This window comes from Aquarana catesbeiana, linkage group LG05, assembly GCF_042186555.1.
Source record: "Aquarana catesbeiana isolate 2022-GZ linkage group LG05, ASM4218655v1, whole genome shotgun sequence".
Taxonomy (NCBI): domain Eukaryota; kingdom Metazoa; phylum Chordata; class Amphibia; order Anura; family Ranidae; genus Aquarana; species Aquarana catesbeiana.
The window spans coordinates 262,800,711-262,828,058 of NC_133328.1; the positions used below are offsets into that span (position 1 = coordinate 262,800,711).

General features: G+C 43.3%; 1 protein-coding gene across 4 annotated transcripts in view; it reads left to right on the forward strand.

The window, feature by feature from the left end:
- MARCHF6 (membrane associated ring-CH-type finger 6) overlaps positions 1 to 27,348 on the forward strand; it is a 1,314,422-nt gene that overhangs the window by 309,551 nt on the left and 977,523 nt on the right. For all 4 annotated transcript variants that reach the window (XR_012244456.1, XM_073630743.1, XM_073630744.1 and 1 more), the window contains 2 exons: positions 19,015 to 19,204; positions 21,559 to 21,620. Coding sequence is in view for 3 of the 4 variants with exons in the window: in XM_073630743.1 (XP_073486844.1) it covers positions 19,015 to 19,204; positions 21,559 to 21,620 (252 nt within the window). In the remaining variant the exon portion in view is untranslated. The remainder of the gene's footprint in view (positions 1 to 19,014; positions 19,205 to 21,558; positions 21,621 to 27,348) is intronic.

Sequence of the window (27,348 nt, forward strand, 5' to 3'; positions counted from 1 at the left end):
ATATATATATTTATTTATATATATATTAATATATATATATATTTTTTTTTTGGGGGGGGGGGAATTTTATTAGGTGTTTTTTAATATAGGACAAGTACTATATAATTGCCTATTTTTTTTTGTCTGGAGATTAGGCAGGGTGTGTGTTAGAATGCCCGTTGGATTTGTGTTATATGTTTTATATGTGTTTTTATATATTTTATATGTGTTTATATGGTCATACATGTTGAGCTTATTTAGTATTTCTTGGATATGTTCTGCTAAACCTTTTTTTTTTGTTTAAAATGCATTATATCGCATTGTGGTTTTATGTCTCGGTATCATATCTTCCAGTGTTTCAATGGTGTCACGTGATCAAGCAAATTTTTCCATCCTGTCATTTGAATGTCCATGGCCTTAATTCTAAATTTAAGAGCGCTGTTTTTTCATTATTTAAAAACCCACTCTCCACATATGATGCTACTGCAAGAAACACATCCTATGGGCAGTAAACTGTTGACACTTAAGAAACCTTGGGTTCAGAAGACCTTTCATGCCTCTTACTCTACGTTCTCTAGAGGGGTCTCAATATTAGCAAATCTTTGTCTTGTACAATAGAACATGTTTACTCTGACCTCCCAGGGAAGATACGTTTTGGTTGTGTTTTTGCTGTGGGGCCAGAGATAAACAGTTATTAATGTGTATATTCCTCCTCCTTTCTCTGGAGCCCTATTATATAGTTTGCTGGAGAGGTTTACCCCCTGCTGCCCAGCTTAATTCCTATTTATGGGAAATTTTAATGCCATACTTGATCCTACTTTAGATAGGCTGGCTCACCCTAAACATTTCTCAGTGGACCTTTCTGCTTGGGCTCAGGCGGCAGGTTTGTTAGAGGTTTGGCGTTGGAAGAATCCTTTAGTCAGATCCTATTCATGTTTTTCAACCTCATACAAGACTGCCTCTCGTATAGATCTGGCTTTTGCTAACCCTGCTATTCTAGCCGATATAATAGATGATAGGTATCTGCCAAGTGGGTTATCTGATCATGCCCAATTGTTAATTACATTATATCTTCCCCATTCTAGGGATGCGGCCCAATGGAGACTGGGAACCTATTGGGTGTCACATCCTTATGTGATAGATTCCGCCTGTTCTTACAGAATACTAGGAGTTTAATGAGGGATCTTCTACTCCTGAAAGCATATGGGATGCCTTTAAGGCATACACTCGAGGACAATGTATATCTAATAAGGCTGTCAAAAGGGCCCAGCAGGTGTAGACTGATGCCTTGCAGGCCTCGGTGTAAGAGCAAATAGCTCAATATGCAAGAGATATAGATAGAGAGAGATATAGATAGAGATATAGATAGAGAGAGATGTAGAAGGGGTTTTCTTTATCAGCAATGGCACCACATGGAAGAGAAATGTCACAAGGCCTGAGAAAGAGGAAATTATTTCTTTACACAAAGATAAAGGCTACAAGAAGATTAGCAAAGCTTTATTTATTTTAGAATACTATAGCAAAAGTAATACAAACCTTTACCAAAGATGGAACTGCAACCATCTCACAGATGTCCAGGCTGTCCATGAAGTTAACACCTCGACAGCAGCATCTTCTGATGAGAAAGGTTGAAGAAAATTGCCAAGTTCACTGCAGTTAACTAAAGTAGTAAGCCTAACTGGGGTGATTGTTTCCCGTGACACAGTATAGCGTACATTGCAGAGGAATGCCATGCATAGGTATTGTCCATGAAAGAAGCCTCTCCTAAAAGCCCATGCACAAAAATAGCCCACCTAGAATTTGCCAGGGCCTATGCTGAAAAAGACTACTGGGACTCTGTACTGTGGAGTGATGAGACCAAGATAAATGTTTTTGAATCTGATGGTGTTGCAACGGTGAGGAGTACAAAGAAGAATGCATGCTGCCTACAGTGAAACATGGTGGTGGCAGTGTCCTTCTGTGCAGCTGCATGAGTGCTGCTGGTGTTGGGGAGCTGCATTTCATTGATGGTGTTCATTGATGGTTATAATAATGTAATGGTTATATTATTGACCTTACTTTCATGTAATGAGCTAAACAAATGTTCTATAAAACTCAGTGTTGTCAAAATTGTGGAAATTGTTCTTGTGTTTGAGATATTGATTAAAATCTTACTTTTCAAAAGGGGTGTACTCATTTATGCTGAGCACTGTGTGTGTATGTACAGTGCCTTGAAAAAGTATTCACACCCCTTGAAATTTTACACATTTTCTCATGTTACAACCAACAATGTAAATGTATTTTATTGGGATTTTGTGATAGACCAATACAAAGTGGCACATAATTGTGAAGTGGAAGGAAAATGATAAATGGTTTTCAAAATGTATTATTATTTTTATAAATATCTGAAAAGTGTGGTGTGCATTTGTATTCAGCCCCCTTTTACTCTGATACCCCTAACTAAAATTTAGTGAAACCAATTGCCTTCAGAAGTCACCTAATTAATAAATGGAGTTCATCTGTGTGTAATTTAATCTCCGTATAAATACAGCTGTTCTGTGAAGCCCTGAAAGGTTTGTTAGAGAACCTTAGTGAACAAACAGCGTCATGAAGGCCAAGGAACTCCCCAGACATGTCAGGGATAAAGTTGTGGAGAAGTTTAAAGCAGGGTTAGCTTTAAAAAAAAATATCCCAGCTTTGAACATTTCACGGAGCAATTTTCAATTTATCATCCGAAAATGGAAAGAGTATGGCATGAGTGCAAGCCTACCAAGACATGGCCGTCCACCTAAACTGACAGACCAGGCAAGCATTAATCAGAGAAGCAGCCAAGAGGCCCATGGTAACTCTGGAGGAGCTGCAGAGATCCACAGCTCAGGTGGGAGAATCTGTCCACAGGACAACTATTAGCTGTGCACTCCACAAATCTGGCCTTTATGAAATAGTGGCAAGAAGAAAGCCATTGTTGAAAGAAACCATAAGAAGTCCCGTTTGCAGTTTGCAAGAACCCATTGCGGGAACACCGCAAGCATGTGAAAGAAGGTGCTCTGGTCAGATGAGACCAAAATTGAACTTTTTGGTCTAAAAGCAAAACTCTGTGTGTGGCAGAAAAGTTAACACTGCACTTGACCCTGAACACACCATCCCCACCATGACAACATGGTGGTGGCAGCATCATGTGATGGGATGCTTTTTTTTCACACACTTACCATTCATTTGCATCCGCACGTTTCAGAATGCACGTCAACCCAGAAGAAAATGCACACCATGCTATGCTTTTCAATAATGTGCGGTAACTAGGGATGAGCTTTGAGTTCAAGTCAAACTCACGGCCGAACAGCGAACAATTTGGGGTGTTCGCGGCAAATTCGAAAGCCGCGGAACACCCTTTAAAAGTCTATGGGAGAAATCAAAAGAGCTAATTTTAAAGGTTTATATGCATGGTATTGTCATAAAGTGTTTGGGGACCTGGGTCCTGCCCCAGGGGACATGTATCAATGCAAAAAAAAGTTTTAAAAACGGCCGTTTTTTTGGGAGCACTGATTTTAATAATGCTTAAAGTGAAACAATAAAAGTGTAATATTCCTTTAAATTTCGTACCTGGGTGGTATCTATAGTATGCCTGTAAAAGGGCCGCATGTTTCCTGTGTTTAGAACAGTCTGACAGCAAAATTACATTTCAAAGGAAAAAAAGTCATTTAAAACTACTCACGGCTATTGATGAATTGTCGGTCCGACAATAAAAGTTCATTGATAAAAACGGCATGGGATTTCCCCAGAGGGGAACCCCGAACCAAAATTAAAAAAAAAAATGGAGTGGGGGACCTCCCTAAATTCCATACTAGGCCCTTCAGGTCTGGTATGGATATTAAGGGGAACCCTGCGCCAAAATTTTTTTAAAAAATGGTGTGGGGGTCCCCCCAAAAATCCATACCAGACCCTTATCTGAGCACGCAACCTGGCAGGCCGCAGGAAAAGAGGGGGGGACGAGAGAGCGCCCCCCCGAACCGTACCAGGCCACATGCCCTCAACATTGGGAGGGCATGTGGCCTGGGACGTAAAAACGGTACTCACGAAAAAACGGACGTTTTTAAAACTTTTTTTTTGCATTGATACATGTCCCCTGGGGCAGGACCCAGGTCCCAAAACACTTTTTATGACAATAACTTGCATATAAGCCTTTAAAATTAGCACTTTTGATTATTCATGTTCGAGTCCCATAGACTTTAACAGGGTTTGCGTGTTCGAACAAATTTTTTGCCTGTTCGCATGTTCTGGTGCGAACTGAACAGGGGGGTGTTCGGCTCATCCCTAGTGGTAACGCAGGTCATGCTTGCGTTAGCACTCATTCCCATCTGCTCCTTTTTGCACAGCAACCTGCAAGAAAATGTATGCTTTTCTGTGCATTTAGAAAATGCGTGGCAATGCGCAGTGTACTTTCTTTACCATTCGTTCACATCTGCGCGCTTCCAAATGCACAGCAATCTGCAAAAAATGCATGCATTTTGAAACCACATAGCAATGTGCATCACTTTTGGAGTACCATTTTTAGGCTGCATTTGCATCCACTCCTTTCCAAATGACCAGCAACCCGCATTTCAAAAATGTGAGGCAACGCACATCATGCTTGGGTTACCATTTGTTCACATCTGCGAATTTCCGAACACAGGGCCATCCGCAAGAAAAAGTATGCATTTTCATTGTGTTTTCTGTGCATGTTCTAGTGCTACTCTGGGTGCATTTGTCACATTTAGGACAGCCCATTTAAATGCACGTTTATGCTTAAAAAACATGCAAGAAACTGCGAGAGGGAGCATGCGTTTCCACTACACTGAGGTGTGAATGGAATGTTCTACGAAGGAAGTTTTTATGCAACAAGAATAACCAGGGAGGAGAGGTGAGGGTTAAACAAACAATGATCCATCAAAGTTGCGCAAGAATTGATCATTCCAACCTGCAAAAACTCATTTTAGGGAGGTCGCAAACTCATTTCGGGGAGGTGGGCATGACTTAAACTGTGCTACATATTGCGCGTGGCTTAAATGGGGTGTGGTTTTATAGAGTCTGAGATGACTTGCATAGGGCAGAATGTAGTAATGTTAAATAGGGAATGTACAGTGCGGAGTGTATGGCGGTGGGTAGTATGTGCAGGAGAAGAGTGTGGATTGTATGTAGGTGGGTCAATTGTGCATGTGAGGAGTGTATAGTGGTGAGTAGTATGTGCAGGATGGTGTCAGTAGGGCAATGGACGGTGTCAGTAGTTCTTTATTTTTATTATTTTTTTTTACAATTTTAATTTTTTTAATTTTTGTTTTTTACAATGATTGGGGGTGGGGGTAGTGGACAGTGTCAGTAGAGCAGTGTGTCAGTAGTTTTTTGTTTTTATTATTTTCTCTGTTATTTATTACAATTTTGTTTATTATTTTCTTTAAATTAATTTTTTTTTAAACATTTTTTTTCACAGTGCTTCTGGGGAAGGGGTAGGGAGTATGTGGCGGTGATGGTGTCAGTAGGGCAGTGGATGGTGTCAGTGGTTTTTATTTTTCTAATTACATTTTTGTTTACAATTTTCATTTTTTGTTTGCAATTTTTTTTTTTCATCAACCCTGTTGAGGGGGCTTTGGTGAGATACCAGGGGTCTAAACAGAACACTGACATCTCCCCTTTTGAGACAGAGAAAGAAGCTGAGGACAGAGATTCCCCAGTCTCCTGTCCATGAAGATGAATGGACAGGAGACAGCGGCTCCTGTCCATTCATAAACTGAGCAGAGCAGCACACAGGTTATTCTGCTCAGTTTTCACAGGACACAGAAGCGATCTCGCTCACTGTGTCCAATTCATAAAAGGAAGGGGCCCTTAAATGACTGGTCCCTTCCTCCGCTCTCCATCCTGACAGATCCCCACAGCCGGCGGGAGAGGAGCGGAGGGAAGCCGGCTGTGGGGGACGAGGTAGGGCGGAGGAGGAGGAGGAGGAGGACAGGGAGCTGGAGAAGAACAGGCTGGAGGGGGGGCTTGAAGGATACGGAGGGAAGCCACAGAGGGACGGGGGGAGAAGAACAGGGGGGGTATAAGGACACAGAGAGGGGCTGGAGGAGGAGGATACAGGGTACAATCAGGGATGATCGGTGCAGCAGGAGGGACAGCTGTGATCACCGATCTCCCTGTTTAGGTTTTAAGCCGTCAGCCATGGGAGGGAGAGAAGGAGAAGTGGATGTCAGCTATACAGGGAGATCGGTGTTCACAGCTGTCCCTCCTGCTGCACAGATCATCCCCGACTGTAAACCAGGGGATCATCCAGGATCAGCCCCACAGCCGGGATATCGGGCAGCACTTGCGGGTGTCCGGGAGCCGCTCCCGAAATGCGGGAGGCTCCCGCACCTCGCAGGGGACTTGGTATGTCTGAGAATGATAGTTGTGCTGGAAGTCAGGTGACTTTCATGTGGTGTTGGTGTGAAACAGGGCTATCTATTCAATCCATCCCAGCATCAGCACAGCTAGCTTTCCCTGCAGGCTGTGTATGTGTGTATAAGATGGGCTTTCCTTTTTGAATAATGCAGTAATTTGTGAGGCGGGACTTGGAAGGTTTGGGCTCTTCCTGTAGGTGTGACTGGGCAGGACTGAATGCTGATTAGAATGTATTCAATCCCACCCACCATCAGAGCTGTGAAGGAAGCTGCATCATTTGCAGAGTCTGAAAGACTACAGAAGGGTGTGTTTTAGGTTCTGGCTGCTGCAGAAAGTGGCTGTGGACGGGATACAGTCTGTAACAGGCTATACAGAGTGCCACATGGTACAAAGACACAACTAAACCCAGAACATCAGGGGATCTGCAGACAACTGGGCAACATGGTACAGAGGTATGATCTATGCTGGGATTGATCATTCCATTTAGTTCTAGTGAAAAAGTTGGCGTTTAGCTTAAAATAGAATTTTTGGTTAGTGGTTCTCAGATGCAATGTAGTTCAACTTTTATTAAGCAGAAGAAAGACTCATCATGCTTTCTTTACTTCTCTTTGACATCGGAAGATGTCCAGCAGTGCCATAAGCACAGAACTGGTGGGACCCAGGTACCCCCCTAAAGAGGCAGAGACTTATGAATACACCGCTTTGCCTATGCAGGCCACCTGTCCGCAGTACATTAGGGGCGGGTGGTCCTCAAGTGGTTAATGCATTAATTGCAATAATGTAAAAAAAAACCCTACTAACAGTTCCCCAACCCCCATTCCTACACACCTGGCTCCTCTCACTAATCTAGCACTGTCCTGCACCACCGGTCTCCCTTCTTCCTGGTCTCACAGCGAGACACTGGTCATAAGCTTCCACTGCTGTCAAACTTCTTTTGAGGTGGGGGTGTGGTTTACCATCTCTGTGTGTCCATGGACGCAAACAGCCTGGATCGGAAGCGCACGGGTGCCCCCACAGAACATGGCCTGCTAATGGAGCACCCACATGGATTTCCATTTGGAGGAAGAAGGAGCCGTCCGTGCTAGTAGGGGACGGGCAAAGAGGAAATAAGGGATTGCTATGTGCAGTATCATTACATAGAGCAGGACTGTAAAACCTCTTTTTAATTAAAAAAAAAAAATTGCCTGCAGCTGTGAAATTGGTGCAGCTGTGCGGGGCTCTGCCTGCATAGCCGCATCATTTATTTACAGAGATCTGCCACTGCGGCAGTTGGACTTGTAGTTCTCAATGGGTTGCGAGGATGCTGGTGAGTATCCTCATAGTCAAAAATGTGCATTTATTATTTTTTCCCTAGAGATGTGATTATCCTTTAAATGCTGGTCAACTGAACTTCCCTGCATGAAACACCTTGATCGTTTACTCTTTACAGGCAAACATCTCATGGCTCCTACATCAAGTAGATTATGATTGGGAGGAGGGGTGGGGGCATTTTCCTCCCACATTCCTTCAGTGCTCAGTCTAAGACCAGAACATACTTTTGCAAGTAGACATGGCCTTCCAAATCAGCCAAGACTCCTGCACGGTAACAGGATGACCCTACTTCTCAAAGTAGGTAGATCTCTTTATGTTCTCTTGTCCTGGGACATCTGATGCCTGGGTCTTGGGTGTTTCAAGGGGTTACAAACTGGAAATTCTCACTTTACCTCCTCTGCTCTATATTTTCTCCAGTTTTGTGTCCTCCCTATCAAAGCAGATTGATCCGCTTTTAGCTGTCCAACCGCCTTTGAGCCAGGGGGTCATTACTTACCCCTGTACCACAAAGAGAATGTTTTTGAGCCTTTTACTTGAACCTCTTTAGGGTTCAATACAGATTACAGGAGTTCAGCCCATTCTGGATCTGAAGACTCTAAACTTGTTTCTACCGGTTTAGAAGTGTTGCTGGGAAAATGCCAGGTCAGTCAATGCCGCCCCTCCTTCTAGGGAAGTTTATAGTCTTAAGAAGTATTTGGGCTGCTTATTTGCCCACTGTCAGAATACAATTCCATTGCAGGAAAGATTCCTTCATGCACCTCTATGTGTGGATGGGGGAATTGGCTTATTTTTTATGTTTCAATGGTTTTTATTAAAGTTTTCATAGAACCCTTACAAAGATCTCGACATTACATTGAGCATTGCACAGTGGCCACAGTACATCATACATATAAAATATACAAGGAGTCTACCTCTTGTATTTTCAGAAGCAATAAACCTATACTGATATGGACTGTATCTTGTTTGTTCTAGTGCTTGTGGTGTATAGAACATATCCTACTGTGGTTCTTGCACCGTAATCCTCATATCATAGCCTATGGCCATGGACATGCTCTATAACATGGGCCTTGGAATGCAGCCCACCTCAAGGGAAACACCAGCCCCCCTCCCATCTATTGGGGGGGGGGGTCTGGCCCCCTCAGGTATCGACGGGGCCTCTCCAGACCACATTAGGTTAGTGTCTTGCTGAGGAAAGAAAGGGAGTAGAGCCCGAAAGAAAAGAAAGGGGGAGGGTTCACAGTAGTGGAGGGGGTCAGGGAGAGGGAAGGGGGGATGGGGCTCCACGCTCTAGACCAGCCCTTCAAGAAGGGTCCTAGTTTGTGATTGTCCGGGGATCATTTGTCAGGTATCTGATCCATGGATACCATACTTTATTAAACAATTTCATTTTATCCTGCACTATTGCTGTTAGTCTTTCATTTAGCACAAGCCATGACATTTTGTGTTTAAGTTGGTCAAACGGTAAGGCTGCAGACCTCCAGTTTCTTGCTATTGTGATTTTAGCTGATATAAATATAAATGTAAGAAGCCTTCTTTGATGTTTTGAGGCTTCAGCTACCCTGCCGCCCAGGAGTGCGTGCGTCGTGGACTTCGCCAGGTTAATCCGGGCAGGGTGTACAGTTGAACCTCAGATTACGAGCATAATCCGTTCCAGGGTTATGCTCGTAATCCAAAGTACTCGCATATCAAAGCAAGTTTTCCCATTGAAGTCAATGGAAACGAAAAGAATTAGTTCCGCATTGACTTCAATGGGATGCGATACCGCATGCGGCCAGAGGTGGGGGGGTGCGGGAGAGCCTTGGAAATGGCCGGAAAGGCCCGAGGACACGTCGGCTGTCCTCGGCAAACGTCGGAAAGGCTCAGAAACTGATTATTTCCGTGTCTTTCTGAGCATTGCCGAACGGCAGCAATTGGCTGCGATTGTCGCTGTTCGGCTCTGCTCGGCTATGGCGCCCCCGCACATCAGGCCAAATGCAGTACTGCAGGCCCCATTAGGTTGTATTCTGCTCGTCTTGTGAGACAACACTCGCAAACCGAGTCAGAATTTTTAAGAAAAGTTGCTTGCAAATCAAAACGCTCTCAAACCAAGTTACTCCTAAACCGAGGTTCCACTGTATATGAGGTTATAGACCCTGATCCAAAATCTTCTGACCTTGGGGCATGTCCACCATATATAATATGCCGTTCCCATCTTGCCACATCCCCGAAAGCACTCCGGGGCGGCTTCGGGCACAAAAGTGGCCAGTCTGGCCGGTATATATACCATGGTATATACCATCTTAATAAAACCTTATAGTTATCCTCTATAATCGAGGTATTGGTGAGTGATCGAGAAGCTGACATTACAATCGAGTGCCATTCTTCAGGATCCAAATTTTCTTGAAGATCTCGTTCCCATAGCGTCATGTAGTTCAGTTTTGTTGCGATATATGTCAATATCGTATATATAGCAGATATATGACCCCTGAGTTTGTCATATTGTCTACACATATGTTCCATAGGAGTCATTGTTGCTAAATCACCTTTACGAGCTAGGGTTTGTATATAATGGTGTATTTGGGTGAGCCTATAATGTTCAGTATTTGGTATTTTTCTACCAGGGTTCTCTCGGTCAGCATACCTTTGTGATCACAGAGGTCTGCTATCCGTATTAGACCCTTGTTGGTCCTCCATTCGAATGCAGGGGGGTGAGGCCCGGGGTGAAGTCTCTATTTCTCAATAGAGGTGCTAGCGGGTTGTGGGGTGACTTGAATTTCTGAGTCCTTGAAAGTCTATCCCAGTTTTTTAGTGAGAAGGAAAGGGTAGGGCGTAGTATAATCGGTCTCTCCTTCATTGGAAACCACATAATATGTGAAATTGGGTTAGGGTGAGAGGAATAAAATTCCATTGTCATCCATATAGCTTGGGGTTGTTGGGAGTGGAATTTAGTAAGTTGGGCCGCGTTAAAGTATTTCAGTAAATCAGGCAGGCCAAGTCCCCCTTTCTGTTTTGGAGTGTACCTTTGTTCACCCTGGGCCTCTTGTCCCCCCATATAAACTGAAGAATCTTTTTTTGGAATGTCTGCAGGTCGGAGCGGACCAGTGACACAGGTATAGTACGAAATAAGTATAATACATTCGGCAATACATTCATTTTTATCGAGTGTAGTCTACCAAACCACAATGGGGGGTGTATCTACCATCTGGCTAAATCTTCTGTCAGTCTTTTGAACAAAGCAGGATAGTTTTGTTTATATAAAGTTTGTATAGATGAGGTCAGTCTTATTCCTAAGTACGAAAGGACTTCCGGCTCCCATATAAATTGATGGAATTGTTCGAGTGCTATCTGGGTGGACCTCTGCAAAGAGAGGTTCAATGCCCTAGATTTATTATGATTAATTTTAAGGCCTGAGATTTCCAAAACCGGTTGTATAATGGCATATAGATTGGGGAGGGAGGTGATAAGTGATGACAGGGCCAGCAGGAGGTTGTCAGCGAAAAGTAAACACTTATGCTCCCTGTCGCCACATATAATACCCTTGACACCTGAACAGGTTCGGATCTTAATAGCCAATGGCTCTATTGCTAGGGCAAATAATAAAAGGGACAATGGACAACCCTGCCTAGTTCCCCTCCTAATATCAAGGGATTGGGATGGGTATCCTCTGAGCATTAAGGATGCTGTGGGGGTTTCATACAGCGTTTGAAGGAGGGCCAGAAAGTGTTCACCAAACCCAAAACGACGTAGCACGTCAAATAAATATTCCCAAGATAGAGAGTCGAACGCCTTCTGGATGTCCAGCGAAAGCAGCCTCGTCTAGGTCCCTTACTATCCTAATCAGATTGGATAGCCGAAATTAAATTTATATTCCTGCGAGTCTGGTCCGATGCTTGACGGTTTGGTTCAAAGCCTGCCTGGTCTGGGTGAATGTATTGTGAGAGGAAAGAATTTAATCTAAGGGCTAGAACTTTAGTCATTGTTTTTAGATCTGTGTTGATCAGGGAGATTGGGCGGTAATTAGCGCAATCTCCATGATCCTTTCTCAGTTTTGGTAGAACATGTAGATTTGCTGCGTTCTCGTGTTTAGGGATTTTGTTACCCCATCTCAGGTCGTTAAAATAAGAACTTAAATGGGGGATTAGAATTTCTTGATATTTTCTATAATAATGACCTTAGAATCCATCTGGACCTGGGGCTTTAGAGGGATGTATAGTTTTGATAGCCATCTTGATCTGTGAATTCTTTATCCATCACTTCTGTATGGGCGTGTGTGAGTTGGGGTAACAGAACGTCTTGAAAGAACATTGCTGCCTTGGTTTGTGAATATTTATTTGGTGGGCTATACAGTTTAACGTAGAATTTGTGAAATTCCCGGAGAATCAGTTCAGGATTTTTTTGTGCCCAGTTGATAGTCGCAACTTAGGTAAAGTTGGCGTGTATGTTCGAGGTACTAACTTTCTGGCCAACATTGTGGTTGGTTTATCCCCATTGTATAATATTTGTGTTTGGACCAGCGAATATTTTTTTCCGCTTGAGTAGTCAAGCTTAAGTTTAGCGCTAGTCTCGCTTCATCTATCTTATGTCTTATATCTACCTGGGGGTGTGTATGTTGTTCTTTCATTAGTTTGTCTAAGTTTGCTTCTAATTGCCTAACTGTTTGTTCTCGGGTCTTTTTCGCTCTGGCGGCTATTTGGATTAATCTACCCCATATAGCAGCTTTATGGGCTACCCAATTTATCGCGGGGGACGTTTCCGATGACTTATTGGTCCAAAAGTATTATAATTCTTTCTCAATTTCAGTGTAAAGTGTAGGGTCATTTAGTAGGCTTGCATTAAGTCTCCATGGAGAAGGACGAGGTTTGGTCCAGAGTCCTGCTGTGGATATTTTGATCGGGGAATCATCAGACCAGGGGGTGGACAGAATTTTAACCAATGTTATGTATGGGAGTAAGGGAGTATGTACCAAAAGGTGATCTATCCGAGAGTAGGTATGGTGTACCTGTGAAAAGTGCGTATAATCCCTGACTGTGGGGTGTTTTTCTCCCTCCAGGCATCGATCAAGTCATAGAATTGGAGAATACATGCTACCTTACTGCTCCCAGTTGGTGGTCGTTTAAGAATCATTTTGGTGGGGTCTAATTTGTCCATAATCCTGTCTAATGGTATGTTGCTCTCTCCCCCCATGATCACCTGTCCCTGTACTCTGGGCATCCATATCCTAAGCATTTTGCCAAAAAATTCCATCTGTCCAGAATTGGGGCATAATATGATATGAAGGCGTCCAACCGCCATAATGTATCGGCCATTTTTATTCTTAACTATAGTCACTGGTGTAAAGGAGGTCTGTTTTGAAAAGCAGACTGCCACTCCTCCTTTTTTTCCCCGTCCAGAGGCTATATAACATTGTGGATATTTGCTATTCAGATATCGATGGTCCGAGGTTTTAGAGAAATGGGTTTCCTGCAGTAGGAATACATCAGCTTTTTGTGCATGATAGTATTGAAAAGCTTTGGTTCTTTTAGTTGGGGAGCTAAAGCCATGAACATTGTGGGTGATTACTAATAATAATCAGTGGGATATGTCTTAGCCATCGTGGTAGGGTAGAGCACTCTTACCTTGTGTCACATAATGATATGATACATTTTCTGGGATAGGTTTAATCAGCTTCCATATCCGCCAGGACCAAGTTTTGAGGTTAGAGCGTGGAGCCAGGATTCGGAATGAAGGGTGGGATCAGGAGAAAGTGGGAGAAAAAAAGACAAGTTGAATTAAGGAAAAATGATCATTGGGCCTTAGGCCCGTGTCGTCTCTCTTAATAAACGTTAACATGTTAGCTTAAATCTGGGGTTCAACCCTGCCCGGATGCAATGTCCGGTAGTGTGTGTACGAGGGTACCCTCATCCTCGGAGGAAGGTAGTCTCCTAAATGGGTGGCATGTATGGCCGCCCCGACCCAAATAACAGGTATATATAGGTAAGCAAAAAGGAACTTGACTATTTCTACTATATTCTTGTAAAACTTTTGGATACACTACACCAGTCCCCCCCCCCCCCCCCTGCTCTGGAGGGCCGCGAGTCCAGGGCAGGTGGGTACCCTCATCCTCGGAGGAAGGTAGTCTTGTAAATGGGTGGCATGTATGGCCGCACCGACCCAAATAACAGTAACCTATGGGTAAGCAAACAGGAACTTGAGTATTTCTACTATATTCTTGTAAAATTTTTGGATGCACTACACCAGTCCCCCCCCCCCCCGCGTCTCGAGGGCCACAAGTCCAGGGCAGGTGAGTTCCCCATCGGTTACACCAACTCCGGGGGCCATATTTATCCCCCCCTCTGAGGGGACAGGTACAGTACCTTGCCATCCCATAATAACGGTAGGAAACATAAAACAAACAAATTAATTATGATCTAACAAATAGTCAGGGCTCAATTTGGTGTGTGTTTATATCAGGAATCAATTCTTTCATTAGCTCTCTCATGGCTCCTTCTAAGTCAGTATGAGTTTCAGGGAGGCCTCTTATACGCACATTATATCTGCGGGACCGGTTTTCCAAATCTTCAATTTTAGTGTAGGCCTCTTCCAGCCTGTCTTGGAGGTCAGTAATCATATTGGAATTTTGATTAACCTTCTTGACTGTGCTGTCCATCTTGGTTTCAGTCATCTGAAATCTTTCGCCAATGCTATGTATGTCCCTTTTGAGGTCAGTGGTAATGATGGAGCACGCTTTAGACAGCTCCTGTTGCAGCATTGTGGAAAACACAGCGTCTCCTGCATAGTGTACTGACTGTGGTGCAGAAATGTCAGGGCTGGGTTGGCTAAATATGACATCAGTCATTTCTGCCATATTCCTGTCCATGGAGGACATTGGGGAGTCTGCAGGCTCTTGTATGTCCCTGTATGTGGCCGGAGATGAGGGCTGTGATAGGGACTCACCCTGTTCATCTGGATCCATGTCTCCAGATGATTGAAAGGAGAAGGGGTCCCTGACCTGCTCTGGTTCAGGCTGGATCCCTTTGGCCTCCTTTCTCTGAGATTTGTCCATGCCTGTATCTGTGCTTGTGCCGACTTGTGTCTCTCCACGTCCCGGCGCCATCTTTGGTTGCAGCCTGTGTCCGGGGGAGGGCGCTGCCACTCCGTTGTTATTAGGCTGTTTGTATTGCCTATTCTTGGGCTGACCTGTCGCCCTCCGGTTTATTACCGTCTTGGGATGTTTACAGATAGGTCTGTGGTGTTTAGTCTCTGCTGCCTGTGCTATTTATAGCTCCTTTGGGTCAGAGCGTGCGGAGCTGGTTCAGAGCGCGTCTGTCTCCGAGATCCCGTGCATGCGCTTTTTTTGTCTTATTTTTTTAATTCAACCCCTTGATTTTAACGAAAAACTTGAATAATGTATGGCCAGCCTTAGTCTTTGCTGGACCAATCTCCGGAATTGTGTCACCAATTTCTCATTAGTTTCCCTGCCTGTGTAATTCTTACCTCCTTGCTGCAGTGCTTCTCCTAGCCCCCTGACTCCTTTTACATGTGTTTAGCTTATGTGCTCACTTATGGGTGTCACTTGCTATTCTAAGGATTTATACTTCTTTTTCCTTCCATCACTTCCTGGCCCACCTTCAGTTTGCTTCCCTAAATATACATGTGCTTAGTGCAGCCTGCTTTGTCCGAGCAACTTCACAGTTCTCTGAGCTCCTGTTTCCTTACTATTAGGTGTATTCTGTGTCTGTCTTCCCGTGTACTGACCCTGCCTTTGTCTGTGCTTGCCTGCTACCCACCCCGACCTCTGCATGTTTCCTTAATGTTCTTCTGTCTCCTGTCATTGTACTCTGCACACGCTAGTGATACTCAGCTGGGCATGTACCCGGGGGCTGCAACCTGGTTTCAGCTTGGTGCAAGTCCATTAGTGGCCCTAGTGAAGAAGCAGGCTGGGGCTTAGACTATGTGCTCTGGGGGACCGTGAGTTGGCTATCTGCAAGGGCTCACTATCACAAACATCTGACAGATTGGAGTACTCAAAGCGATTGCAAAGTCTTACTGTTTTTCATTCTATGCATGAAGGTGAAAAACCTCCTGTGCTATGTGCACGAGCGCAGCGGCTCCAGCTGCTGTTGCTCTTTGTTGGATAGATTGATAGCAGCGGGAGCCATTGGCTGTCATTGCTGTCAATCAAAACTTGTGACACGGGAGTGGGGAGCGCGGCCGAGTTCTGCTTTCTCTGTCAATAGATGCAGCTCGGGAGTGAGCCCGCATGGGTGCCCCCATGGAAAGCGGCTTTCTGTAGGGGGCACCTGATGAAGAGGAGAAGCCAGGAGCGCCGGCGGGTGACCCCAGAAGAAGAGGATTGGGGCTGCTCTGTGCAAAACTATTGTACAGAGCAGGTACATAAAAGCATGTATGTTTTTATTTTTTTTAATTAAGGGTTTACAAACCCTTTAAAGTAGAACTTTAGGTGGGGCGTGGCCGGGATGTGAGCCTGATCGGACTTGTGAATCCTGAGCTCCGTGCAAATCCTGTCATTCCGTCCTGTTAACAGCCTCAATTTATGCCATCCAGACCTCTATCTGCTCCCCTACTCATCCGGGATCCCCCTGTGACAGCAATTATGGCAGCTATAGGCAGAGGAAAATCCTGCAAAGACCCGAAGCCTCAGTGAGCGGGGAAGGGGCAGGTCACGTGTATGCTAGGTGCCATCTTAGCCTCGGCTTCCGGAACACAGCATGGGAGGGGGATGGCGCAGAACCCAGTGGTGTTATCTCCAGACATGGCATCCTTCTGCTCTGCTCTAGAGGCTCCACTCTCCCACACTCCTGGAGAAGGCACCAGATGCTATTACAAAGCCGATCCTCACAGCTATACAAGGCTTCAAAGCCATGATGATGGTCCGCATCGACCACCTGGCATCTGAGTGCACCATGATCTCGATAAAATCAAGGGGAGGCTCATGAAGGCTGAAGATCAGATATTCACCGTGGAGGATCAGAAAGGTACTCAGGCTTCCCAGATCACGGATTTACAGTCGCTGGTGAGTTCACTAGTGCATAAAGTGGAGGACGCAAAGAACGGGCAGAAGCGCAACAACATAATACGCGTAGTGGGTCTGCCTGAAGGTGCGGAGGGCAACCGTTCTGCTATATTTGCTGAAACCTGGTTCAAAAATTCCTGAACCTTCCTGAGATGCCACCTACATATGTTGTTGAAAGGGAACACAGGATGCCTACTGGAGCTCGCCCGGAGGGTGCACCCCCACGACCATTTCTGGTGAGGTTCTTAAATTTCTGGGATAGGGACATGATCCTGGCGGAAGCAAGGAAACCTCCAGAATTGCCCTATGAAAATACAAGGGTGATGCTATTCCTGGATTTCTCTGCATACGTTCAGAAACAACGCAGGTTCTTCAATGAGGTGAGACGTGAACTCCATGGCAAAAACATAAAGTATAGCATGCTATACCCCAGCCGTCTATGATTTCCCCATCGGGGCACGGTTCGTTTCTTCGATACACTTGTGGAGGCCAACAACTGGATCGATTTGTGAGCCTGGGCCAGCTGGCCTGATAAGGGGCCTCACCTATATAATGCAATTCGGGAGTTCCTGTTTTATGCAGATCTGGTGCTGCCGTTAATGTTTGGGGCTAACTGTGTGTTTTAGTTACTCACTGACAGATTCTTCTATGCCCGTGCTGATGGAAGGCCCAGAACCTGCTGGAGGGTGTACACATGTGTACATCCTGGGAGTCCTACATGCTTGTTGGGCCACTGAGGAGCCACTACTCCTACTGTTTTGGGGGAGGGGGGTTTATTCTAATGTCCTGCTTTTGGCACGGAGTGGAGGGGCCACGGAAACGTTTTATTTGTTGGATTTCCAGACTAAAATTCTTTTTTTTCTTTTGATTTTCCTATTTTTCTAAGATGTTATAGACCTATCTTTGTTTCGCTCACGTTTTCTGAGACTTAAAATGATTTGTAAAGCTTCGTTTTTTTTTTGTTTTTTTTTAAATAACAAACGTCGTACTTGCCTCCACTGTTCCACTGTTTGTTTTGCACAGAGTGGCGCTATCAGATCACACATGGAGAGCTGCAGATAGCAGCATATGCCAGAGGCACGTACTGACTCCCGTGTCAGAGCTCTGCAGCCTTAAGTGCAATACTATACTATTTTCTAAATAAATGTGAAGTTTTAAACAGAGAGCACTAGATCTGTGTGCTTTTTCTTCCTGCATGTATGCAGTGGGGATTGGAAATCTAATAATCCATCCATCCGAGTAAGAGGCATTTGAAGCAGCAGCAGTTTGTCTTCATCCCCAGAGAGGGAAAAATATGTGTTGAGACCTACTGGTGGTAATGCAGGGGTCACGGCAGTGAAATGAGAGGCTAATCTTGGTGATTGGAGTGGATTCAGATTGGATATCGTTTTCTTTTCCTTAGATATTTTTGGATATACATTGGACTATTTTTTATACATACGATACGTATATTTTTTGCACAATTGTTTGCGCTTTTATTGTTTCCTCCTTTGATATTTTTAGATATACATTAAATTGTATATATTTTTTGTACACATTTTTTGCACTATTGTTTGCAGTTTTATTATATTGTGGTTATTTTTTGTAAGTTGCGCTACATCATTTTGTTGTATACTGTATATTGGCTCACTAAGGTTTGAATCACTTATGGTGGGTGTTCACTAGCAACTTTTTTTTTATTTAATTGCATTGATATAGTATTGGATTGCGCAGATTGATTATTTACACACTGATTCAATTGTCATTTCAATTTTTCAACTACTGTAAGAACACCAACCGATAATATAGTTGGACAATGCCACAGTCATGGCAAACATCAGTTATGGAGGCACCAGAAGTGTTGCCACTCAAAACTAAACAGACGTGATCATCTCTTCATCAGAACTATACATTCTGCCCCCTTCCTCTGTGTCCACATCACAAGTGTGAAAAATTGGTAGGCGGACTTTCTCATTTGTAAATGTCTGGATCTAGTGGAATAGGCGCTCCATCCATACAGATATCATGTACAGTTCTTCAAGTAATGAAGTTTACTGATAAGTTGGACATCCTATTACTACTTCCTCTTCCCATTTTATGTTTTCTTGATATCAGCAGTATAAGGTATTATAATTTGTTAAGGGATAAAATATATTGTAAGAAGACATGTTTTATACAAAAGCAAATTCTAAACAATGTACAGTGCAGAGTCTAGGTGTATTTTTTTCTATCTTTTCATGTGCAGTAAAAGTACATTTACTTTACAAAATGTTCTAAGATCTTTTACAGACATTTTAAATGTATTTGATTTATTGCTCAACTCACTTTTAACTAAATTCTCCTTAATGACACCACTTGAATCGCTTTAGGTGCAAGATGCTGGTAATGTAATTGCAAACAACGTTGCTCTTGTCCAACTTGCCAACGCTCCAATAGATCCTGTGGTCATTGGTGAAAATCCTGAGATACCAGGGGAACAGGCAGATGAGGATGAAGAAGATAATGAAGAAGATGATGCAGTAATGGAGGATGCAGCTGATGGAAATAATGGGGCACAAGGTATTTACAAACTTGAAGAAAACTTGTAGCAGGATGCTTTTTAATACACAGTATGCATAGAATAATTGCAATTTACAGTGTATATATATATATATATATATATATATATATATATATATATATATATATATATATATATATATATATATATATATATATATATATATATATAATTTTTTTTGTTACTGTTGATTGTACTCTTTATGAAAGACTGCTGTTATTTGAGCATCTTGTGTCTTTTTTTAAAGTTTTTGTTTTTCTCCCTGTGTTCATTGGGGGACTCAGAAGACCTCTGGAATATATTCTGCCTCTGGTAGGCTGAACACTAGGCTAATCAAAAGGCACAGCTCCTCCTGGTGGCTATGCCCTCTCACATACTTAGTAAGCATTGTTTAAAGCGGGGCTCCACCTATCTATCGTTTTTTTTTTTTTTTTTTTTGAGTTAATTCACAAACTTTTCTTCTCAGCATTACATACTCACATATTGTGTGTAATATGTCCGCCTGTGTCAGATTTCGTCGGAACGAATAACTTATATTATTCACTGCAGGCGGTTTCCATCTTCATTGTGGGCATTTGAAGCCCACAAGCATTTATTTCCTGGATGTGGTGAATGCTGTGCTCCCAGCATTCACCGCTCATTCCCGCACATGCTCAGTGGCATCCTGGGAAGCCTGAGACTAGCTCCCAGGAGTCTGGGAGAGGCTAGAAACACGCCTGCTCCCATGGGAGGAGAACCAGGAAGTGCAAAGAAGAATAGAAAAATAAAAGGTAATTACGGCGATTTAAATTTTTTTAAACGGCATGTCAGCATCTAGGCAAGGAAGAGAATAAATACAGATATTGTTCAAAATTTGGGTGGAACCCCGCTTTAACTTGCTGTCCTTGGGGAGTAGGTCAACTCTCACAAACTTTGCTGAAAGGAGACAATAGGTGGACGTTTCCCTAATTTATCTTCCAGGCCTCAAGAGACTTCACCTACCTGAAATAGGAAACAAAAGTCTCAGATCATATACAAAAAACACTGACCTGCCACCCAAGCCACAACTCTTTTCTGGCAGTATCACTTCCAGGTTTAGTGCTGTCATTCATTGGCTGCTGTGGCCAGATACAAAGATGATGGAACATGATCTCTACCTTAACTGGGAGTTTTTCACCTTTTAGCACTGTTAAGATGTACCTAAATATATAGATCTGTCTGAATTTATAAATTAAAATTAAATATTTTATACCTTCAGGTATACAGGTTTGACTTTAGCGACTCCACCCAAACTTTTTCAAAGGTTTGATGGATTCTATGAGAGAAGAGATGTCCTCCATCTTAGCCATTCAGGTTTTTCAGGATGTTGGAGGAGGATGGCTCCTTCTGATGAAACAGAATAGCTCTTCAAAGCAATTCACACAACATTGGGCATTAAGGAAGGGCATTAAATGTTCAGAGGGATGCATGAAATAAAGTATCAGATTTTCAAGAAACTCTTGAAGGATTCGTTACTGCTTTTAGGAAATTTTCTTATCTCAGTTGTTTAGTACAGGACTTAGGTGTCGATTCTTTCATTGCCTGCGGTGATTGGTCACAGAAGGTATAATGCTTTCTGCACCTCAGTGCAAATCATGAATACTGCTGTTGGGTTATCCCTCACTACATGTCAGATTATTAGCCCATTGGTAATGTTTCAGCAGGTCTTGCCAGCTCACACTTCGCTAATGGTTGAGTGTAAGCTGGCAAAATTAAACATGTTAGTCCTAGTGGGAGCAGGCTAAAATCAGATATAAATATGCAAGCAAGTTCCCTCTATCTACTCCAGAATCCATTTCTTCCCTCTGAGCTTTTATGCTTCCCATAGAAGAGATTTCCTCATCTTCCTCAGAGGATTCCACACGGGAGGATACCCAATTCACTAATATCTTTTCCAAGCTATATATACTGGGATATTTTTATCTAGCTTTTTTGGTGCAGTACTTGTGTGTCTTGGGTTCTTTAAAAATGCCTTAGCCGGCGGAAATGTTCTCTTAGTGAAAGGACAAAAGTAAAAATCCTTTTGCTAGTTAAACTAACCCTATATATGCATTTTGCTTGTCTGTTTAGCTGTTTGAGTTGAGTCCAACTTTAATTCCTCCTCCAGCATTTAGGCAAAAGTGTGAAAATACATATCCTGAATAATCTATAACAAAAAAAAAACTATCAGGAGAAACTGGTTACAGCAAATAGGAATGTGTTTGAGCACTGGTATTGTCTTCTTCCTTGCCATCACTGGGCTGATCACTAAATGGCATATTTAATGTCTTCTTTCCCCCAGAGTTTGAAGTTAGTCTTTACTTCATTGACTTTTTTTTTTATTGTTTTTATGCAGATGACATGAATTGGAATGCTTTAGAATGGGATCGAGCAGCAGAAGAACTCACATGGGAACGGGTAAGCTTAATGGGTCTTTGTAACATACCTCTTCATACGCAGCACTCGCACACAACCCACAACAGGTCACCAGTAGAGGAGGTAAAGGAAAATATTCCAGTGGGGATATCTGTACCAGTGACAATTGTCTTAAGAGGGAATACCCTAAAGGAAAAACATCCTTATGGAACACACTCAACAAATTTAAACTGACAGGTGTTTTAGCTCATCCCGTCTCTCTCCAAGGATCTCACAGACGCACATCTTACTTTTAGTGTAATGATTAAAAAAAAGTGATTTACGATTTTTCCTTACACAGGAAATGTCCAGATGGATGACACTTAATTAAGAACTTAGGTGGGGCACTACATAGCAACTGTTGGAACAATTAACACTTTGGTTAGAAGTATTTGATTACAGTATAGTAGATAATTTCCAGAAGGATGTGCTGGAACTGGAAAGAGTTCAGAGAAGGGCATCAAAGCTAATAAAGGGACTAGAGGTCTCGGCTGTGGAGAAAGACTGCAAGCATTGAACTTATTCTCTCTGGAGAAGTGACAGTTGAAATGGGATGTGATGGCAACGTGCAAATATATTACTGGTGACCCTAGCATAGGGAAAATACTGTTCCGTAAAAGGGATTTGTAAAAGACATGTGGCCTTACAATCACTTTAATTCTCCCCAGTAGATTCAGGGGCAGTTTAGTCCAGTTGCTTAGAGTATGCTTGAGCCTTTGTATAAGGGGAAAAATATTGGTTACATAAGATTTCAAACGCTGTTGCACCTCAACCCCAAGATACCTACATTTTTAAGACTACTTGCAGCTCCAGTTTATATTGCAAACAAGGGGAAAATGTTTGATTTACTCCAATTAACTTTAAAACTAGAGTATTCCTCAAATTGAGCAATAACCTGTAAGGCTGTAGTCATCTGCATATAAGGAAGTTTTTTTCTTCCAAGGTACCAATTCTAACCCACGGATGGAAGAGTTCTGTCTGATTAATGCTGCCAATGATGCAACTGGCTGGCTTGACCCATTTAAGAAAACGATTACCAAAACCAAGCTGCTCAAGCACCGCAATTAGTCATGCTACACTGTACCCAAACATAACTTTTATTGTTTTTTTCACACAAATAGAGCTTTCTTTTGGTGGTATTTTATCACCGCTGGGCTTTTAATTTTTTGCGATATAAGCGAAAAAAGAGCGAACATTTTGAAACACTTTTTTTTTTGTTTGTATTGTAAAATTTTGCAAATAAGTATTTTTTTCTTCATAAATTTGGGCCAACATTTATACTGCTACATATCTGTGGTAAAAAATAGCCCAAATTAGTGTATATTATTTAGTCTGTGTGAAAGTTAGAGTCTACAAACTATGGTGCTAATCATTGAAAATTGATCACACCTGATGTAATGACGGCCTATCATTTCTTGACACACTAACAAGCCAGGAAAGTACAAATAACCCCCAAATGACCCCTTTTCGGAAAGTAGACAGTCCAAAGTATTTAGAAGGAGGCATGGTGAGTTTTTTGAAGTTGTAATTTTTTCCCACAATTCTTGGGAAAATTAAATGTTATTTTTGACAAGTTTGTGTAAAAAAATACAAGTGATTTCTCACACACAGCATATGCATACTTGCCATTACACCCAAAAATACATTCTGCTACTCCTGAGTATGGCGATACCACATGTGTGAGACCTTTACAAAGCATGTCCACATACAGAAGCCCAACATGCAGGGAGCGTCATCAGGCGTTCTAGGAGCATAAATTACACATATAATTTCATGACGACCTATCACACTTTTGGCCCTGGAGCACCAGGAAATGGAAATGCCCACAAAATAATCCCATTTTGAAAGGCAAACACCCCAATGTATATTCTATGAGGCATTGAGTCTTTTGAACGGTTCATTTTTTTTACACAAGTTTTTGGAAAACGTGGAAAGAAAATGAAAACATATTTCTTTTTACACAAAGTTGTCAATTTATAAGATCTTTCTAACACATAGCATGTACTTGGCAAAAATGATACCTCAAAATACATTCTGCTACTCCTATTGAGTATAGTGATACCACATGTGTGAGACTTTTACACCGCCTGGCCATATACAGAGGCGCAACATCCAAGTAGCACCTCCAGGCGTTCTAGGTGTATAAATTACACATATTTTCTGACTAGTGATCACATTTTTGAAGGCCCTTCATATTTCTAACACATAGCATGTACATACCAAATAACAAAATTACCTGTGGTTTTAGTAGTGCAGCGGTCCAGGCAACAGGCAAGGATGTGGTCAGCGATGGCAAAAGCAATCGTCTAGGCAACAGGCAGATATACTGTCCATAGTTGGTACTGGCAGAGATACTGTCAGCACAGCCAAAGCATTGGTCCAGGTAGCAGGCAGAGATGTCCAGGGAGAAATACTATCCATAGTCAGAGGCAGGAGGCAGAGATATGGTCAACACAGCCAAAGTATTGGTCCCGGCAGCAGGAAGGACCATCAAGCTTGGGGACAAGGGTAGAGGCTTCTCCCACCCAAATCACTTTGAAGCCTCCAGGCACCAGACCCTGTTCTGGGAACACAGAAAACCAAAAACTGTGTTTCTCTACTCAGAACGCTATTCTGAAGCCCCTCACATATGTGAGACCCCTGTGTACTGAAAGTAGAAGGGCAAAAGATCAGTCCAAGTGACAGGCAAAAAAGATGGTCGATTTAACAGGCCAAGGTTGGTGCACATGGAAGTCAGAAACATGGTTTAAAACTGCAGGCAAAGGCATCGTCGGGTAAACAGGCCAGGGTCAGTTAACGTGGAAGGTAGAAACGTGGTAGCAGGCAATTGATCCAACAGGTATTTGAAACGGGGAAATGGCAGTCTGTTAAAAATAAGAGGAACTAATATCTTATGGATTTGTGATAACTTCTGAAGCAATCCCTGATACACAGGCCAGGTTGGGAGGGACATTGGGGACAATATTAGCTGGTATCTCTTCTAACACCTCCTCTGCTGCATACACGACACCTCTTTTGGCTTCGTCTTCCGGATTCTGTGGGGGGAATGTTGTAGGGAAAATGTTGCTCATGAAGTCGACACTATCAGAGTGAATGCTTCCTGGTGCTGGTAAATCGGGGCAGTGACAATGTCTTCAATATATTTGAGGTAGGTGATGGGTTGGTTTTCGGCTGATTTTATGATAGCAGACATACAAATTAAACATGACCATATGAAAAAGATGAAATGCAACTTTTTCATACCAGTAACGGGACTTTTGGGTTGATAAATGTGGTTGTAGCATCATGCCCCCCTATGAATAGATTATAACCATGGACATATTTAGGCTTTACACTGGGACCATGTCTTCTCTGACTCTCCACCAAAGGTGTCATTGTGGATGGTAGACATCATGTGAACATCTTTCTTGTCCTGCCACTTCATGGCCAACACTTCCTCATTCCTCATAAATGCGAATACCCCAGTTTGTAGCCTTTTTGATATTAAATTGTGGGAAGCTCTTCCTGTTTTTTCTGAAGGTACCGCAAGCCAGGGCTTTTTTATGATACAGGTGACGAAAAAGGGGCAAGCTTCTGTAGTAATTGTCTACATATAAATTATACCCCTTTTTGAACAGGGAGTACAAGGTCCCAGACAATTTTACCACTGGTTCCGATATATGTTGGGCAATTAGGGGGCTGGGGCTGGGAGTCTTTGCCTTCATACACGTGGAAGGTATACACATATCCAGTGGCTCTATCAAATAGTTTATTCAGTTACAACCCGTACCTGGTCCTCTTACTTGGAATGTATTGAATGAACCGCAGCCGGCCAGTAATGTGGATAAGGGATTCGTCCACAAAAATATTTTAGTCTAGGACAAACACTTCAGCAAATCACATGGGAATTTTTTTTATTAGGGGGCAAATTTTGTACAATTTGTCGTGGTTAGGATGATCTCGGGGAACACACTGTGATTTATCATTAAAATGTAGGAAACGCATAATCATGTCATAGCGTGTCCTGGACATGACAGCAGAATATATCAGCATGTGGTGGATGGGGTTGGTGGACCAGTAGGCACACAGTTTGTTGTTCTTTGTAAGCCCCATATTGAAAGTAAGGCCCAAGAACAATTTGAATTTGTCTAGTGGGAGACATTGCCATTGGAACACACGTAGGATGAATTGGGGTTTGAGGCAATAAATTGATTTGCATAGAGATTTGTTTGGTCCACCATATACTGCAGCAAATCTTCAAGGAAAAACAAATAAAATTATTTTGGAAAAATATGTAGTGTTCACCTGGCTGTGCGGTGAAAGGGGGATTATAGGGAAGCCTGAGCTGGCAGGCAACCATAAGGGGTTTGTCAGGGCATCGGGAAGACAGGACTAGGCCCAGATTCTTTGGGTTGCGTATGTAATTCCAGTACTGGTCTGGCGCTGCTGGTGGTAGGCAGGTCTTCTGATCTTGGTCCTGATTGCCTTATTCTTTTAGGAGGGATGGTTTCCTCAGCTGACTCGGTCTCCGATCCACTACCCTCTACTGGCTCGTATTCTGAACCAGAATTGAATGATGAGAGCTCCCCGCTGCTCTCATCATCCGACGTAATAAGGATGTATATGCCTCCTCAGGTGTGAAAACTCTTTGGGACATTATGTCGGTACTGATGGGCCTGTGTGACGGTACTGACAGGTCACTGATGGCGGGCCTGTGTGACGGTACTGATGGCGAGCCTGTGTGACGGTACTGATGGCGAGCCTGTGTGACGGTACTGATGGTGGGCCTGTGTGACGGTACTGATGGTGGGCCTGTGTGATGGTACTGATGGCGGGCCTGTGTGACGGTACTGATGGCGGGCCTGTGTGACGGTACTGATGGCGGGCCTGTGTGACGGTACTGATGGCGGGCCTGTGTGACGGTACTGATGGCGGGCCTGTGTGACGGTACTGATGGCGGGCCTGTGTGACGGTACTAATGGCGGGCCTGTGTGACGGTACTAATGGCGGGCCTGTGTGACGGTACTAATGGCGGGCCTGTGTGACGGTACTAATGGCGGGCCTGTGTGACGGTACTAATGGCGGGCCTGTGTGACGGTACTGATGGCGGGCCTGTGTGACGGTACTGATGGCGGGCCTGTGTGATGGTACTGATGGTAGTCCAGTCTCAGACACACAAAGAATAAAGGGTAATGTAGGACCAGGATGTGCCAGCATAGGAGCTGAAACAAAGGCAGCCTTGAACGACTCAAAGACATTAATGGAATCCAGAGACCAATTCTGTGGGTTGCCATCCTTCCTGGTCATTTCAGTCAGGGGTTTGACCAGAGAAGAAGCTTCCTGATGACGCACTCAATGCTTGCGAAACGCGTAGAGGCTGCTGGGAGTTTTTGACGCCATTTCCTGCCTGATGAGAGCGAGGGTTGGAGTGCACGGAATTACATAGGTGAATGTATACCGACATCTCGGTCCCCACGCACACGATTGGAACAGCTTGGTGCCGGCTCATGGGCAGTTAAACATGTGAGTGCAATAGTCTTTTTATAGTTAAATAAACAAGTTTTATATACTACACCATGATGGCCATTTATTTTCTATGAGAGCTGGAGACCCTATCCGCTAACACGCAGTCTGAAGAGGTTGCTGAGTGATCCATGGTTTGGAGTGGTTATCCAACTAATAAACCAAAGGAGCGTATTCACGTGTTTGTTGTGAGTGGCCAATTTATAAGCGGTGGTGGATGCACAAAAGG